At 37.0% G+C, this 17,363-nt stretch overlaps 1 protein-coding gene across 13 annotated transcripts in view; it reads left to right on the top strand.

The window, feature by feature from the left end:
- The window catches only part of TANK (TRAF family member associated NFKB activator), an 87,870-nt gene that overhangs the window by 30,541 nt on the left and 39,966 nt on the right, over positions 1-17,363 (top strand). For 8 of the 13 annotated variants that reach the window (XR_010944426.1, XR_010944425.1, XR_010944424.1 and 5 more), the window contains exon 2: positions 3,226-3,373. Coding sequence is in view for 5 of the 13 variants with exons in the window: in XM_067741746.1 (XP_067597847.1) it covers positions 3,275-3,373 (99 nt within the window). In the remaining 8 variants the exon portion in view is untranslated. Of the gene's footprint in view, positions 1-3,225; positions 3,374-14,016; positions 14,225-17,363 lie in introns of those variants that run through there. The other 5 variants (XM_067741756.1, XM_067741751.1, XM_067741754.1 and 2 more) reach the window with 3 other exon arrangements.

Here is a 17,363-nt window from a genome sequence, read left to right as displayed (position 1 = left end):
ATAGACAACTAGCCACTTAGCTACTTAAATCATCTAATTTCTGCATGAGCATATTACAGTATACTATAGTCCCTTTAGCTACCTACCCTTATTTTTCTTTTCCTGCTTATATACTTATTTTTAATCTTGTGTTTTTTTTAAGCCACCCTAAATCAATTTTTTGAATGATAATATCTAAATAAATACTCGAAGTGATGCTTTGTGTTCATGCTAATTACTCATGTTTCCGTAGTGTCTACGGTATGTCAGAGATCCTGGCAATGTTAATTATCCTAACAGTATTTCATCTTTTCCATCTATCAGAAGTAGCAGTAAAAACAAATTTCAAGTGGAGTGCCTAAAAAATATATCATTCTTTCATTGCTTCACAAGGTAAAGACACTGTAATCCCCATAATAAAATCCTTGAAATAGTTTTTATCAAGCCTAGAAAATAACTTAGGAGTGTATTTAGTATCTTAAAATGAAAGACTGGGCTTCCCTGGTGGCGCAGTGGTTGAGAGTCCGCCTGCTGGTGCGGGGGACGCGGGTTCGAGCCCTGGTCTGGGAGGATCCCACATGCCACGGGGCAGCTGGGCCCGTGGGCCACAGCTGCTGAGCCTGCGCGTCTGGAGCCTGTGCTCCGCAGCAGGAGAGGCCACGATAGTGAGAGGCCCGTGCACCGCGATGAAGGGTGGCCTCCGCTTGCCACAACTAGAGAAAGCCCTCGCGCAGAAACGAAGACCCAACACAGCCAAAAATGGATAAATAAATAAATAAATTAAAAAAAAAAAAAGAAAGACTGGCTGATGGGATTGAAATATTACCTAGGTATTTAAAAGGGCATTGTGATTTATGGTAAACTGATTTTCAACAAGGCTGCCAAGGGCATTCAGTGGGAAAAGAAAAGCCTTTTCAACAAATGATACCAGGACAACTGGCTAGCCACATGCAGAGGAATGAATGTGGAGCCCTACCTCATACCATATTATACAAATTAACTCAATATGGATCAAAGATCTAACTGTAAAAGCTAAAATTATAAAATTTCTAAAAGGAAATGCAGGTGAAAATCCATGTAATCTTGGGTTAGGCAGTGGTTTCTTAGATATGATATGAAAAGCACAAGAACAAAAAAAAATAGATAAATTGGACTTCGTCAAACTAAAAACTTCGTCAAAGGGCACTATCAAAGAAATGAAAAGATAATCTATAGAATGGGAGAAAATATTACAAATTATATATATATGTATGTATATATGAAAAGTGGGCAAAGGACTTGACTAGAGATTTCTCCAAAGAAGATATACAAATGGCCAATAAGCACTGTAAAGATGCTCAACATCAAAACTGTGATGAGGTATCACTTCATACCCACTAGGATCCTAGCATATAATTTTAAAATGGACAACAATTATTGGTGAAGATGTGGAGAAATTGGAACTCTTGTACGTTGCTAGTGGAAATATAAAATGGTACAGCTTCTGTGGAAACGTCTGGAACTTTTGTGGCAGTTCCTCAAAAAGTTAAACATAATTGTTATCTGACCCAGGAATTCTGCTCCCAAGCACATATCTAAGAGATTAAAAACATATGTTCACACAGATATGTATACACAAATTGTAGCTTTATTCAAAATAACCAAAAAGTGGAAACAACCCAAATGTCCATTAACTGAGAAATGAATAAACAAAATGTAGTATATTCGTAAAATGAAATATTATTCAGACATAAAAAGCAATGAAGTACTGTTACATGCTACAACATGGATAAAGGTTGGAAATTTTATGCTACATGAAAAAAGCCAGAGACAAAGGCCATGTATTTTATGACTCCAAACGTCCAAAGTAGGCAAATCCATAGAGTCAGAAAGTAGATTAGTGGTTGTCAGGGGATAGAGGGGAGATGTGAATTGGGACTAACTGCTGATAGGTACAGGCTTTCTTTCTGAGGTGATAAAAATGTTCTGTGATTAGATATTGGTGATGGTTACACAACATTGTGAATATACTGAAAACCACAAAAGTGTATACTTTAGAATGGTGAGTTTATGTTATATGAACATCTTAATGTAAAATACTGAAAGTTTTTTAAAGCATGTATACCTGACAATAAAATAAAGGTGTTATAAAAGGTTAGAGACGGTTATGAAGGATTTCTAATCATAAGGGAGTGAAATAATTTGGTACCCCCAAAATCCCCTATGACTGATAGAGAACTTTGTCTACTCTGGCTTTCAGAGGATTAAGAGAAAGGCTCTGTGGTGTGGTTTTTACAGCTTGACAGGAAGAATCAGTCATTAGATGACCCTCTGCTCAGAGTCAGGGAATGTCGTTAGAGATGTTATGCAAGTTGAGATGATAAAAATAAATTACCTCCACTGAGTAAATCACCTGTAGTTCAGAAATAGCAAAAAAGTTGGCAAACTGATAGAGCATAGGGGTAGGACTGATGGGATGTGATTTTTCTTTTTTAATGTAGAGTCCAATGGCAGCTCTCCCTAGATTTTGTGCTAAAATAAGAGCATTTTCACACATTTTAATTGCTCTGTGATAACAACAGTGTGAACTCCATCCACAAACATTTATCTACTTAATTTTGCTCTAATTTCAGTGTAGCAAGCATTTACCTTGTAAGTGGGAATAACTGTCCATTTAGTAAAAAGAAATCCCTTCTCACATTGCTAATCCTGTTGTGCATTTCTGTAATAAAGAGTAATAACAAATGGCCTTTTATATTTTTCCATTTTTAGCTTGCATTTCTAGAATACCATGTGCAAAGTAGGATCTTTATGAACTGGAACCCTAATTGCTCCTTAAACATTAGTAAAAAATATTTAAAAATTGTAGAAGTTAAGGTTTCACAATATATCTGATCAGGATTTTAAATGAGGCTTTTTTGCCTTTATAAAACTTGATAGTACTTGGTGCTATAATGTTCATGATAAACCATATAGAACTGTCTTTGAGGTACATTTTTTTTTTTTTTCGGTACACGGGCCTCTCACTGTTGTGGCCTCTCCCTTTGCGGAGCACAGGCTCTGGACACGCAGGCTCAGCGGCCATGGCTCACGGGCCCAGCCGCTCCGCGGCATGTGGGATCTTCCCGGACCGGGGCACGAACCCGTGTCCCCTGCATCGGCAGGCGGACTCTCAACCACTGCTCCACCAGGGAAGCCCTGAGGTACATTTTTAAAGTGAGATTTATATAACTTAATAGCTATCTAAATTTTTCAATTATTTTCCAGACCTGTCATTTACTCCATCATTTATAGTGATGCTACAGGACAGAGAGGAATGGATAAAAACATTGGCGAGCAACTCAATAAAGCTTATGAAGCCTTTCGACAGGCATGCATGGATAGAGATTCAGCAGTAAAAGAACTACAGCAAAAGGTATGTGGTTTTGGTTTTGAAAGTTATTTACCCTGGTAAATGGAATTTGAGTCTTGTGCAATGGAAAATATTATATTGTTAGAAAGTGCCTTGAAGAACTAAAACACAGTGATATATTAATGGATGAAATTTGAGATTTTTATTTGTTATCTTTTTTAAAAACATTGTGACCTGTGGGAAGAATTCATTTTAAGGTGATTGTATTGAGGAAAGATAAGAATGTTATCTTCCATAAATAATTTTTAAATAAAATGACAAACTGAAAGTCAGAAGTATTATTATCTCAGCTAGTTTTATTTTTTTGTGTTTTTTTTTTCGATACGCGGGCCTCTCACTGTTGTGGCCTCTCCCGTTGTGGAGCACAGGCTCCGGACGCGCAGGCTCAGCAGCCATGGCACACGGGCCCAGCCGCTCCATGGCATGTGGGATCTTCCCGGACCAGGGCACGAACTCGTGTCCCCTGCATCGGCAGGCCGACTCTCAACCACTGCGCCACCAGGGAAGCCCTTTTTGTGTTTTTTTTTTACATGGTTATTTGGCTGGTGCGAGGACTGTACAAATCTTAAAATATCCTGGAACTAAATTTGTTATTAATTTATAATAGTCTTCCATTCTTTAAATGTAACAGTTAAAAATCAACTATTTCAGTGAAATCTTTAGTGACTTACCAGAATGTTCAGCTTTTTAAAATTACTCCTGTACACATAAAACTTCTGTTTAGTGCTTTCAGTTTCAAAAGAAAGTAAATTGGAAGAAAGGTATACCCAGGCAAAAATTACTTGGTCTGGTAGTTGCCAGGCACATGTCTGTTATTTGTCCATTATAAGGTTTTCACTGGTCTACAGCAAAATGAGAATAATGTAATGAACTTCTTACAATGCTAAATTTATTCCGTTTAAAACTCTGTCCTTTATTCTGATATTGTTTCCATGTTTCTGTACTGTCAGAATAAAGAGCAAAATTTTATTAACATATATATTCATTGAATGATGATCATAGAGTTTTTTGTTTGCTTGTTTAATATCATTACTTAGTGTTTTGGGGGTCCCCAATGCCACCCACACATTCTGCGATTCTCTAGAAGGACTCACAGGACTTAGTATACTGTCATACTCAGAGCTAAGGTTTATTACAGAGACATTGTAAAGATACACAGCCAGATCACTAATGGAAAAAGACATCAGGTGGAGTCTAGAGGAATCTGTGTGCAGGCTTCCTACGCTCTTTCCCTCCTGTGAGAGGTCACACAGAGTGCACCGTCTCCAGCTTCAAAAATTCACTCAACACACTTGCAGTGTTTTGGCATGGGGAACTCCATTTGAGACTCAAGAGCTTGGGTTTTTTTTAAGGGCTGGTTACATAGGCACCCTCTGTCAACCAAAATTTCAGATTCTCAGAAGGAAAGTAGTTATTCACCATAAATCTCATGGTACAGTCTAAGTAGGCTGGCACAGCATTTAGAATCTTATCACTTAAACGTTTTCAAAAATCAAGTTCCCAGATGCTGTGAAGGGCCAGCCTTGCAAATAGGCCTTTCTGAAGATAAACAGCCTAAGGCCTGCTATGTTAAATTATTCCTGCACGGGCAGTTGAAAGTGGAGGATCTTATGTTGGTTCCCTCAATTAAAAAAAAAAATTTACTAGCCTGTGGAATTCTGAAGTCTAAGAAATATGCTAGCCATGCGGTTCTTAGTTTCTTCCATAAATATAGGAACTACACAATTCCCTTCCTCCTTTCCATTTGATACATCTACTATAAAACTAGCTGTTATACATACTTCACTGCATTCCTCAGAAATTATCATTATTCTTTGTGATTCTCCTTTTGATTTACTAAAGAATACTCACAGTTATATAGGTAAACTTAATGGGCTAGATGTCTTCATTAGGGGTGCACAAGAGAAACAGAGATGGGATAATGACAGGCACTTTCTCAATTTTTTTTTTTTTTGCGGTACGCGGGCCTCTCACTGTTGTGGCCTCTCCCGTTGCGGAGCACAGGCTCCGGACGCGCAGGCTCAGCAGCCATGGCTCACAGACCCAGCCGCTCCGCGGCATGTGGGATCTTCCCAGACCGGGGCAAGAACCCGTGTTACCTTCATCAGCAGGCAGACTCTCAACCACTGCGCCACCAGGGAAGCCCTTTCTCAATTATTGAAATGAAGTTTGGATTTCTTTTCCTTTCCAGTTTATGTATAAGGCATAATCACTTTTTAAAAAACAAAACAAAAACTCCCAGCTTTTATTCTTCTTATTTTCCCATTAGGTTCATTAAGAAACTTCAGCAATACTGTACTTGCTCTAGGAAAGTTAGGAAACACAGAATTAGGGAAAAGGAATATTGAGATATTCTTGGGTTAAGGCAGACACAGGAATTTCTCTGTCTCCTCTTCTTTCTGCACCGGCCAGTGGTAAGCAATTGAAAACTTTTGTAATTTAATCTCTTATCTGCCATGGAAGAAACTTTCACTCACAGCAGCAATTATCTTAAAGAGGGGAAAGGGAAATATTTTTTTACATTTCTCAAGAACAGGGGAAGAAAAAATATATACTATATATTCTTATATGTTAAACTCTAAATATTTTGATTTATTTAAGAAACATTATTGAGTGTCTGCTGTGTACTGGGTCCTTAATGAGGTTCTAAGAATACTGAAATAAAATATAGTTTATGTCCTTAAGGAACTTTCAATAAGTAAAAAAGGAAGATCAAGTTATTACCATAGCATACTAAGTGCTACAGTAGAGATCTGTACAGGATAATATGTGAGCACAGAGAAGAGGCATCTATCTCCGTCTGGAAGGATCAGGTCATAAGCCCACTACTAAGCCCAACCCTTTAGCTAAGATTAGGAGGAGTTGGGTAAATTAGGGAAGACGGATCCTGCAAGCAGAGAGAGAATATTATATAATAAAATCTTGGAAATGAGGAATGTATGGTATGTTTTATGTACCATAAGGAGATCCTATGGCTCCAGAAGGAACTATAGGGCAGTATAGGAAAAGAAGCTGTGAAGGTAGATTAGAGCCCTATCTCTATGATTATGATTATGTAGTTTGTACGTATTCTTATTCATTCAAAATTTATTGAAGGATTTAATATATGCTTTAGAAGGGTCTTCCTGACAGTGGGATAGGGGATAAATAGGATAGAGAATTCACTCAACAAACATACATTGATGCTAAGCAATGGTCTAAGATCCAGGAATATAAAAATAAGTGGCAAATCAAGTTGCATTTTAATATATATATATATATTTCTATTAATATACATATATTAAATACATATGTACATATGCTTCAATTTACAAAAGAAAGAATGAATGCAATCATTTCAAGCGATCAAAATGAGGACTTAAATTAAGCATTGGGAATAAATTTGGGAATAAATCTAAGATTTATTTAGGAGATAGAATGAAAAGCAGGTGGCATATGAATGTAGGCCACTTCTGAGGGTGATGGCTTAGATTCTAAGATGATACCCATGTATCTGGAAGAGAAGACTGGATTAATAGTGGTGCTGATGAACTGAAACCAAGAATGGAGAAGAAGGTTCAGATTTAAGGGGTTGGGAAATAAGATGTATAATTAGATTTTAGTTATTAGGTTTGGTTACCTATGGGACATGCAGGTGAAAATGTCCAATGGATGGTTGCAAATATGGACCTAAAAGCCTAGGTAGAGTTCTGAATTGGAGTTTCTAGATATAGGTTGTAGAACAACAGATTTCATCATAGCCTTGAATGTTTATAACATTTCTGAGTTATATGTATGGGGTGAAGGAATATATGAAGGACAGGAGGGTAAGAGGGAGAAAATAAGGAAAACCAGTTGGTTGCTGGAGATTCAGAAATAGGTTAAGGAATTTACTATGAACAGAGGAGAAACGCCCATTCCTCTAAGAATTGGAGGGAACAAGAGAGAGAAATAGCTGCAAGTGAAAATAAGTTTGCAGATAAGGGGTGGAGGTGGCAGGAAGTTAAAAGGGTTATCATGAATCACTTATATCTGGAATCCAAAAAAAGTCAAACCTGTAAAAAACAGAGAGTAAAATGGTGGTTACTAAGGAATTGGAGGGGGGCAGATAAGACTGACGGTGTTTAAATTTGTAACAAGTAGTAAAGCTAGAGATCCAATGTACGGTATGACAAATATAGATAATAATATTGTACTATAATTATTTAATGTGATAAATATGACTACAACAATCCTATTACAATATATAAATGTATCAAAGTAACACACTGTACACCTTAAACTTACAAAATGTTACATGTCAAATTCATTCAATTTAAAAAAATCAAATAAACAAAAAATAGTAGGGTTATCATATGAGAGTCCATTTTTTCCCTGTGAAATACAAGATAAGGTCATCTACTGAGTGAAATGATTTTAGAATATTCTGAAAGTGGTAATAAAGACTTGAAAGCTTCAGTTAAGAAAAGAAAGAAGAAAAATTTTGCATCCAGCCTTCACCATGAATTTTTGGTGGTGTCAATCCATGTTTGCTGGTTATTTTTTCATCAAGTTTCTTGATATAGAAGTAGAACAAGTGGGTGGCCAAATCCAGGATTAAGAGATTGTAGAGTTAAGAGTAGAAGAATTTCTGGTTAGGTGGCCAGAAAGTGCATACTAAAGCAATTGAAATTACGTGCTTTGCGATATAAGCTAAAATCAGAAAAAAGCTAATCTAGGAGGAATCTAACAGACTAAGAACAAAAAGAGGGTTTATGGCTGAAGTGTTCATGAAGTGAGAGAACAGATATAGAGGGAGTAGAAGAATGTGAGAGTTCAAAGGATAGGTTATTGTCAATGAGTAAATATTAATGTTTAGGATCTTCTGTCTTCATAATGAGTCATAAAAGTGGGTAGCTGGAATGAGATTGAGGAATTCAAGAAACTCTAAGACTAGAGCAATTCTCCTAGAATGGTGGTAGTTTTAGGAGCATTTAGAGAGACTGTTGTGAAAGGAAGAGCAAAAATTCTTGAATGTGAGGAAATGACTAGTATCTTGGAAGATAACTGTTTTGAGGAGAGACTGGTATAATTGAATGCCTTGTGAATGGTCTTTTGCTTAAGTTTAAATGAGTAATGGCCCAGAAGTGGCAGTAATGAAGCAAGATCATACTTATCTTTTTGTTCTCCCACATCTAACTCCATCACCCAACCCCTGTGGTTTGATATGACACTAGACAGCTTCATATGAGGGGGTTACAGAGGCATCTGTATCCTCAAGAGACAACATAATTATTCCCATTTTAATGTGAGATGCCAGGCTTGCTGAAATGCACATTCTTAACCACTGGACCACCAGGGAAGTAACATGGCCCTTTCAAAAGAACAAAATAAATTTCCAGAAACAGCTCCTGAAGAAAACATGCATCAGACTTAATAGACAAAGACTTTAAAATAACTGTTGTAAATATGCTCAAAGAGCTAAATGAAGCCAGACTCAAAGAACTAAAGGAAATCGGGAAAGCAATAATATGAACAAAATAAAAATTTTACTAGAGGGGTTCAAGAATACACTTGAACAGGCAGAGTACATAATCAGTGAACTTAAAGACAGGTCATTTGAAAAAATGGAGCCTGAGGTACAAAAAGAAAAATGAAAGAAAAGTTAACAGAACCTAAGGGACTTATAGGACACTATCAAGTGCAGCAATATATGCATCAAGGGAGAAGGAGAAGAGAGAAATTCTTTTGAAGAAATAGATTATTTGAATAAATAATAAAACTTCTCAAGTTTGAGGAATAACATGGATATACAAATCCAGGAAGCTCAACACACTTCATGTAGGATAAATCCAAGAGTCGTACATCAAGACAAATTATAATCAAACTGTTGAAACACAAAGGTAGAATCTGGAAAGCAGCAGGAGGAAAGTGACTCATCATGTACAAGGGAGCCACAATTAGGCTGTCAGTGGATTTCTCAGCAAAAACCTTGCAGACCAGAAGACAATGGGATGATGTATTTAAAGTATTGAAGAAAAAAAACTGTTAACCAAGAATTTTATATCTGGCAAAACTGTCCTTCAGAAATGAGGGAGAAATTAAAATATTCCCAGACACACAAAAGTGGAAGGAGTTCATTACCCCTAGACCTGACTTACAAGAACTGCTAAGGAATGTCCAAGTTGAAGTGAAAGAGTGCTAGAGAGTAACTTGAAGCCAAGTAAAAATATAAAGTCCTCTGGGAAAGGTAAATACATAGACAAATATAAAAATCAGTATTATTATAATTTTGGTTTGTAACTCTGATTTTTATTTTCTACAGGATTTAAAAGACAAATGTATAAAAAATAATTTTAAGTCTATATTAATGGGTACACAGTATATAAAGGTAAAATTTGTGACATTAATAGCAAAGTGGGGGGCAGAGCTATAAAGGCATAAGGTTTTTGTATGCAGCTGAAGTTAAGTTGTTGTCGATTTGAGATAGATTGTCATAACTTCAGGATATTATATGTAATCTCAGTGATAACCACAAAGAAAATATAAAATATTCACAAAAGGAAAGGAGAAGAGAATCAAAGTGTGTCACTACAAAAAACCAACTAAATACAGAGGAAGGCAGTAGCAGAATAAATGAGGAACAAAATGCTATAAGACATACAAAAAATAAAGAACAAAATGACAAAAGTAAGTACTTCCCTATGGGTAATTACTTTAAGTATAAATGGTCCCACCCTACTCAAAAGACATAGATTAGCATAATGGATAAAAAAACTGGATTCCACTATGTGCTGTCTATAAGACTCACTTTAGATTTTAAAACATGCATAGATTGAAAATGAAAGGATGGGAAAAGACTCCGTGCAAATAGTAACCAAAAGAGAGCAAGTGTGGCTATACTAATATCAGACAAAGTAGACTTTATGTCAAAAATTGTTACAAAAAAAAGGAGGGACATTACATAGTGATAAAAGGACGGTATCAAGAAGATATGACAGTTATAAATATATATGCACTGAACATCAAAACTCAAAAATATACGAAGCAAACATTTATAGTATTTAAGGGAAGAAATAGATGACTCTACAGTAACAGTAGGCAGCTTCAATATCTCACTTTCAACACTTCCATTAATGGATAGAACAACCAGACAAAGATGATCAATAAGGAAATAGAAGACTTGAGCAACATCATGGACCAATTGGAAATAGCAGACATATACAGAATAGTCCACCCAGCAGTAGCAGAATTCACATGTTTTTCAAGTTTACATGAAACATTCTCTAAGACCATATTTTAAGCCATTAAAAAGGCACCATAAATTTAAAAAGATTGAAATCATACAAAGTGTCTTTTCTAATCACAGTGGAATGAAACTAGAAATCAATGGCAGAAGGAAAACTAAGAAATTCACAAGTATGTGGAAATTAAATAACACACTCTTAAATAACCAATGGGTCAGAAAAAAAATCATAAGGGAAATTAGAAAATATCTTGGAGACAAATGAAAATGAAAGCACAACATACCAAAACTTATGGGATGCAGTGAAAGCGTGCTGAAAGGGTGAAGAAAGATCACAAATCGGTAACCTAACTTTACACCTTAAGAAATTAAAAAAAGAACAAAATAAACCCAGAGCTACCAGAAAGAAGGAAATAGTGAAGATTAGAGCAATGATAAACAAAATAGAGACTAGAAACTAATAAAGCCAATGAAACCAAGAATTGGTTCTTCTAAAAGATCAACAAACTTGACAAATCTTTAGCCAAATTGATTAAGAAAAAGAAGACTCAAATAACTAAAATCAGAAATGAAAGAGGGGACAATACTACCAAATTGGATAACCTAGATAAAATCGACAAATTCCTAGAAACACACAACCTACCAAGACTGGAACATGGAGAAATAGAAAATCTGAATAGACCTATATCTAGTAAAGAGGTTGAAACAGTAACCAAAAATTTACAACAAAGAAAGCCCAGAACTTAATGTCTTCCCTGGTGATTTCTACCAAACATTCAAAGAAGAATTAACACCAGTCCTTCCCACACTCTTCCAAAATATTGATCAAGATGGAACACTTTCCTAACTCAGTTCTATGAAGCCAGCAACCCTAATCCCAAAGCCAGACAAAGGCACTACAAGAAAACTACAGGCTGATATGTCTTATGAATATTAATACAAAAATCCTCAACAAAATACTAGCAAACGAAATTCAACAGCATTTTAAAAGGATTATACACTTTGACCAAGTGCGATTTATTCCTGCAGTGCAAGGATGGTCAAGTCAATCAGTGTAATCAAAATTAGTCAATGTGGGCTTCCCTGGTGGCACAGTGGTTGAGAGTCCTCCTGCCGATGCAGGGGACATGGGTTCGTGCCCCGGCCCGGGAGGATCCCACGTGCTGTGGAGTGGCTGGGCCCCTGAGCCATGGCTGCTGAGCCTGTACGTCCAGAGCCTGTGCTCCACAACGGGAGAGGCCACAGCAGTGAGAGGCCCGCGTGCCGCAAAAAAAAAAAAAAAAAAAATCAGTCAAGGTAATACACCACTTTAACAGAATGAAGAGGGGGACAAAAACCACAGGATCATCTCAATTGATGCAGAAGAGTTGATAAAATAACACCTTTTTTTTTAATAAAAGCGCTCAACAAACTAGGACTAGAAGGAAATTATTGCAACATAATAAAGGCCATATACGAAAAACCCACAGCTAACATAATACTCCATGGCAAAAGACTGAAAGCTTTTTCTCTGAGATCAGGAACAAGACAAGGATGTCCACTTTCACTACTTCTATTCAACATAGCACTGTAAGTCCTACCCAAAGTAATTAGGCAAGAAAAGCAATATCCAAATTGGAAAGGGAGAAGAAAAATTATTTCCATTTGTTTCCAGATTACTTGATCCTGTGTGTAGAAAACCCGAAAGATTCCATCAAATAAACTATTAGAACTAATAAACAAATTCAGCAAAGTTGTAGGGTACAAAGTCAACACTCAGAAATCATTAACATTAAACAAACTGAAAAGGAAATTAAGAAAATTCAATTTACAATAGTATCAAAATGAATAATATACTTAACAATAAATTTAACCAAGTAGGCGACAGACTTACACACTGAAAACTACAAAATGTTGCTGAAAGAAATTAAAAGAATAGGGAGTTCCCTGGTGGCTTAGTGGTTAGGATTCCAGGCTTTCACTGCCGTGGCCCAGTTCAATCCCTGGTCGGGGAACTGAGATCCTGCAAGCTGCACAGAGCAGCCAGAAGAAAAAAAAATTAAAAGAAGAAACATATGGGGGAAAGTCTGTGTTCTTGGGTTGGACCCTTACCTTTCACCATATACAGATTAACTTAAACCTGATCAAAGACCTAAATGCGAGAGCTACTATAAAACTCTTAGAAGAAATCATAGAGGGAGAGCTTCATGACATTGGGTTTGGCAATGACTTCTTAGATATGACACCAAAAACACAGACAACAAAAGAAAAATTAGGTAAGTTGGACTTATCAAAATTAAAACTTTTGTGCATCAAAGGACGCTATCAACAGAGTGAAAGGCAACCCAAGGAATGAGCGAAGATAATTGCAAATCATTTATCTGATAAAGGATTGATATTTAGAATATATAAAGAGCTCCTACTCTCAACAACAAAAAACAACTTGATAAAAAAATAGGGAAAGGACTTGAATAGACATTCTCCAAAGAAGTTACACAAATGACCAATAAGCACATGAAAAGATGCTCGACATCATTAGGGAAATGCAAGTTAAAACCACAGTAAGACACCACTTTGTACCCATTGGGATGGCTATTACAGAAAATTAAATTAAGGGGCTTCCCTGGTGGCGCAGTGGTTGAGAGTCCGCCTGCCGATGCAGGGGACGCGGGTTCATGCCCCGGTCCGGGAGGATCCCGCGTGCCGCGGAGCGGCTGGGCCCGTGAGTCATGGCCGCTGGGCCTGTGTGTCCGGAACCTGTGCTCCGCAACGGGAGAGGCCACAACAGTGAGAGGCCCGCATACCGCAAAAAAAAAAAAAAAAAAAAAAAAATCAGTGTTGGTGAGGATGTGGGGAAATTAGAACTCTTGTACATTGCTGATGGGAATGTAAAATAGTGTATCCACTGTGGAAAATAAATGATGTTTCTTCAAAACAAAACATAGGATTACCATATAATCTAGCAATTCCACTTCTGGGTACATACCCAAATGAACTGAAAGCAGGGATTCAAAGAGATATTTGTATGCCCTTGTTCATAGCAGCCTTATTTAGTGGCCAAAAGGTGGAAGCAACCCAAGTGCCCCTCAATGGATGAATAGATAAACAAAATGTGGTATATACATACAATGGATAGACTAGTTGGATTCAGAGAGACAGAAAGTAGTAGGGTGGTTCCTAGAGGCTGGGGGAAAGGAGTGGGGAATTAGTGTTTCAAAGGACAGATTTTCAGTTGGGGAAGATGAAAAAGTTCTGGAGGTGGATGGTGGTGATGGTTGCACAACAATGTAAGTGTACTTAATGCCGCAGAACTGTACACTTAAAAATGGTTAAAATAGCAAATTTTATGTTACATATATTTTACCACAACTTTCAAAAAATCTATTACCAAAAAACAAAAATCAGTGTAGCCTAGATTCTCCTGCTATCTATGTTTTATTGCTGTTCACCTGTCATTCATCAGTTTGTACAGACTCGCCTGCCTTTTACCACTTAGCTGTCCATACTCCAAGTCAGTTCTTCTCACAGCATTTCTTCTAGTTCACTGCAGTTTAAGACTCAGAAGCTCCTCTTTGAAAAGTCAGTGTGCTACATCCATTTAAGAACATTCTGTCAAGCAAAGACATCTGAGCATTCCAAATCAATAAAGGAGACAAAGACAAATAAGGCAGGTAAGTGATTTTTTTAAAATGCTATTGGCCAAAATTACAAAAGCAGCACATGCTTATTGAAAAAAATGCAAATAATCCAAGGTACACAGAATATAAAGTGATGGTCCTCTCCCTCACTTCCCAGAGGTAATCATTGTTAGTAATATATGTATATCCTTCCAAAATATGTGAATCATGTTTTTTCAAAAATGGAGTTATGCTAATTTGAAAAAGGTTTTAAATTTTTTTAAATATCTTTATCTTCACCATCATCATCACTAAGATTTATTGAGGCTTACGTTTGCCAAAGTGCTTCACAGTCATCTGATTTAATCATTTTACAGCTCTTATGAGGAAGAATTATCTTTCATATGAGGAAACTGAAGTACAAAAAGGGTGAAAAAACTTGCCCACAACCACATCACTAATAAGTAGTAGAACTATGATTTGAAAAAAAAAATTGCTTGACCACAGATTTCATGTCTATGACTTCTTTGCCTAAAATCATCCATAGTCTTTCAAGTTCACACATACAGAACTACCTCATTCCATCTAATAACTGATCATCTTTCTTGTACTACCTCTTACTGAAAGCACTATTTTTCTTTAACATTTCAGATACCATATTTGATTTTTCTCATTCCTTTTTGGGTTGCATTTCCTCATTCTTCTCTGTAGGTTTATTCTCTACTACCAGGTCACTAAACATTAGACTTATTCAAGGCCTTCTTTGCATCTTTATATTCTTGTATGAGCTATTTCATCTTCTCCTATGGCTTCAAATACCTATGACAGTTACTCTTAAATTTATCTCCCTACTCCAGATTTACTCTCTGAGCTCTAGACTCATATATCTTTTTTTTTTTTTGTGGTACGCGGGCCTCTCACCGTTGTGGCCTCTCCCGTTGCGGAGCACAGGCTCCGGACGCGCAGGCTCAGCGGCCATGGCTCACGGGCCCAGCCGCTCCGCGGCATGTGGGATCCTCCCGGACCGGGGCACGAACCCGCGTCCCCCGCATCGGCAGGCGGACCCTCAACCACTGCGCCACCAGGGAAGCCCTAGACTCATATATCTTATTGTCACTTGGAAGGCACGTTAAACTGAATGTCAGACCTGAACTTATATATCCACTATTTTTTTCCCACCTATACCATATTAATAGAGTAATGAGTTTTATAAGGTACCGTGTGGAATAATACTGCCTTTTATTTATCCTAAGTTACCTCAGTTAAATTTCAAAGGATGATCCTTCATACGGCTACTAATATCCTACTATTGATCGTCAAGTATATTTACTTTCCCTGGCCCCTAAGAGGTGTTCTTCTCTATACCAAATTTTCCATTGTTACATCTAGGCACTCCTACCACCATGACATTAAATTGTTTGTCTTAGAACCTCTAGTCTGTAAGAAAACATGACTATTTTTAGCTCTTCCTTACAGTTTAGCCTTTATTCTAGACCATATTAAAATGGCAGGTAATCCCAGAAAATACTGAACCAATTTTATCCTTTTCCCTCCTTCAATCCTTAAATTCATATTACTTCAGAAAGCAGAAAGGAGAATTAACTTTTTATGAATGAGTATATTTTACAAGAGTCACATACTTTATATGTAAATACTCCCAGCCCTACAAAGTTGGCATTGTTAGCCCCGTTTTCAAATGAAGAAACTGACACTCTCAGAAATAAGTTAATTTTTTAACATAAGTGGCAGAATCTATACTGAAACAGTTTATCTGACTCAAAAGTCCATATTCATTATACTAACCTAGTTAAATCACAGCCCATTCCAGGTTTTCAAACCGTTTTCTTCCCATTGCTATAAATAACCAAATATAATCTTCCCTATCCTTGGATAAATCCTTACTTTGTGATTTATACATCTCTTACTAAGAGAGCCTAGAGTATAAAGTTTGCCATTCATATTTCTTTTATTCATCCTACAAATAATTTATGATGTTCCAGGAACATAATAAATGCTAGGGATTCAAAGATACATAAAACATAAAATGTACCTTTTAAAGGATTCACAGTCTAATATGGCTTATTCTGTTTCTTGCTTTGTATAAGCACTTAGGTATACCCAGACTAAAAGGTCTTCTGACTGTTGCAAAGTAGAGGAATATTTTAATCACGGTAGCCCCTGACATAAACAACTTTTAATGTGCTTGAAGGATAAGAGAAGAGATTATTATATAAGGCAGTGATAGAGTTGGCTTGGCCTCTGAATTTTGTGCAGATAGAATAAGCTATTGTTACAAAGAGATCAGGAAATACCATGCTTAAATAAGGTAGAAGTTTATTTCTCTCCCATGTAACAGTCCAGAAGTGAGTAGCCAGGGCTAGTTAGGCAGCTCATTCACCCCTAAATTACAGTTTCCCTCTCTGGAGTCACAGTGGCTGCTCTACTTGTTATCATTTCCCTGCCAGTAAGAAGAGAGAGAAGTGGGGAAGAGCAAACAACTTCCTTTTAATGATGTAGTCCAGAATTTGGACAGGTCACTTCTGTTCATACCCCGTTAGCCAGAACTTAGTTACATGGTCACACCTAGTAGTGGGGAAGGCCAGTAAATATATTCTCTAGCTGGATGATCATGTGCCCACTTAAAGGTCTATATTACTGGGCTTCCCTGGTGGCACAGTGGTTGAGAGTCCGCCGGCCGATGCAGGGGACACAGGTTCGTGCCCCAGTCCGGGAAGATCCCACATACCGCAGAGCGGCTGGGCCCATGAGCCATGGCTGCTGAGCCTGTGCGTCTGTAGCCTGTGCTCTGCAACGGGAGAAGCCACACAAAAAAAGTCTATATTACTAAAAGAAAGAATGAGAATGCGTATGTGGTAATAATTAGCAGTCTTTGCCATATCTTGTGACTGACTAGTTAAGTTGCCTAGGGAGTGTCAAATATCACAAGATTCCACAGTGTGGAATTAAATATTAAATCAGTTTTATTATACCAAGTTGCTTATCACTCATTTCTGCCACTGTCCTGTGGGAGAAACCAAATATATTTTTAAAAGACGTAAGTACCCTCTATTGTTTCTTTGACCAAGAGAAGAATCTTAATAAAGTAATAAAAACATCTGAAAATTTAAAAACTGATTGCCAATTTGAAAGTCAGATTACCATATTCATAAATGATTAAGTTACAGAAAACTTC

This window comes from Pseudorca crassidens, chromosome 6 (genome assembly GCF_039906515.1).
Source record: "Pseudorca crassidens isolate mPseCra1 chromosome 6, mPseCra1.hap1, whole genome shotgun sequence".
In the NCBI taxonomy this organism is placed as follows: domain Eukaryota; kingdom Metazoa; phylum Chordata; class Mammalia; order Artiodactyla; family Delphinidae; genus Pseudorca; species Pseudorca crassidens.
This window is presented reverse-complemented; position numbering and strand designations above follow the sequence as displayed.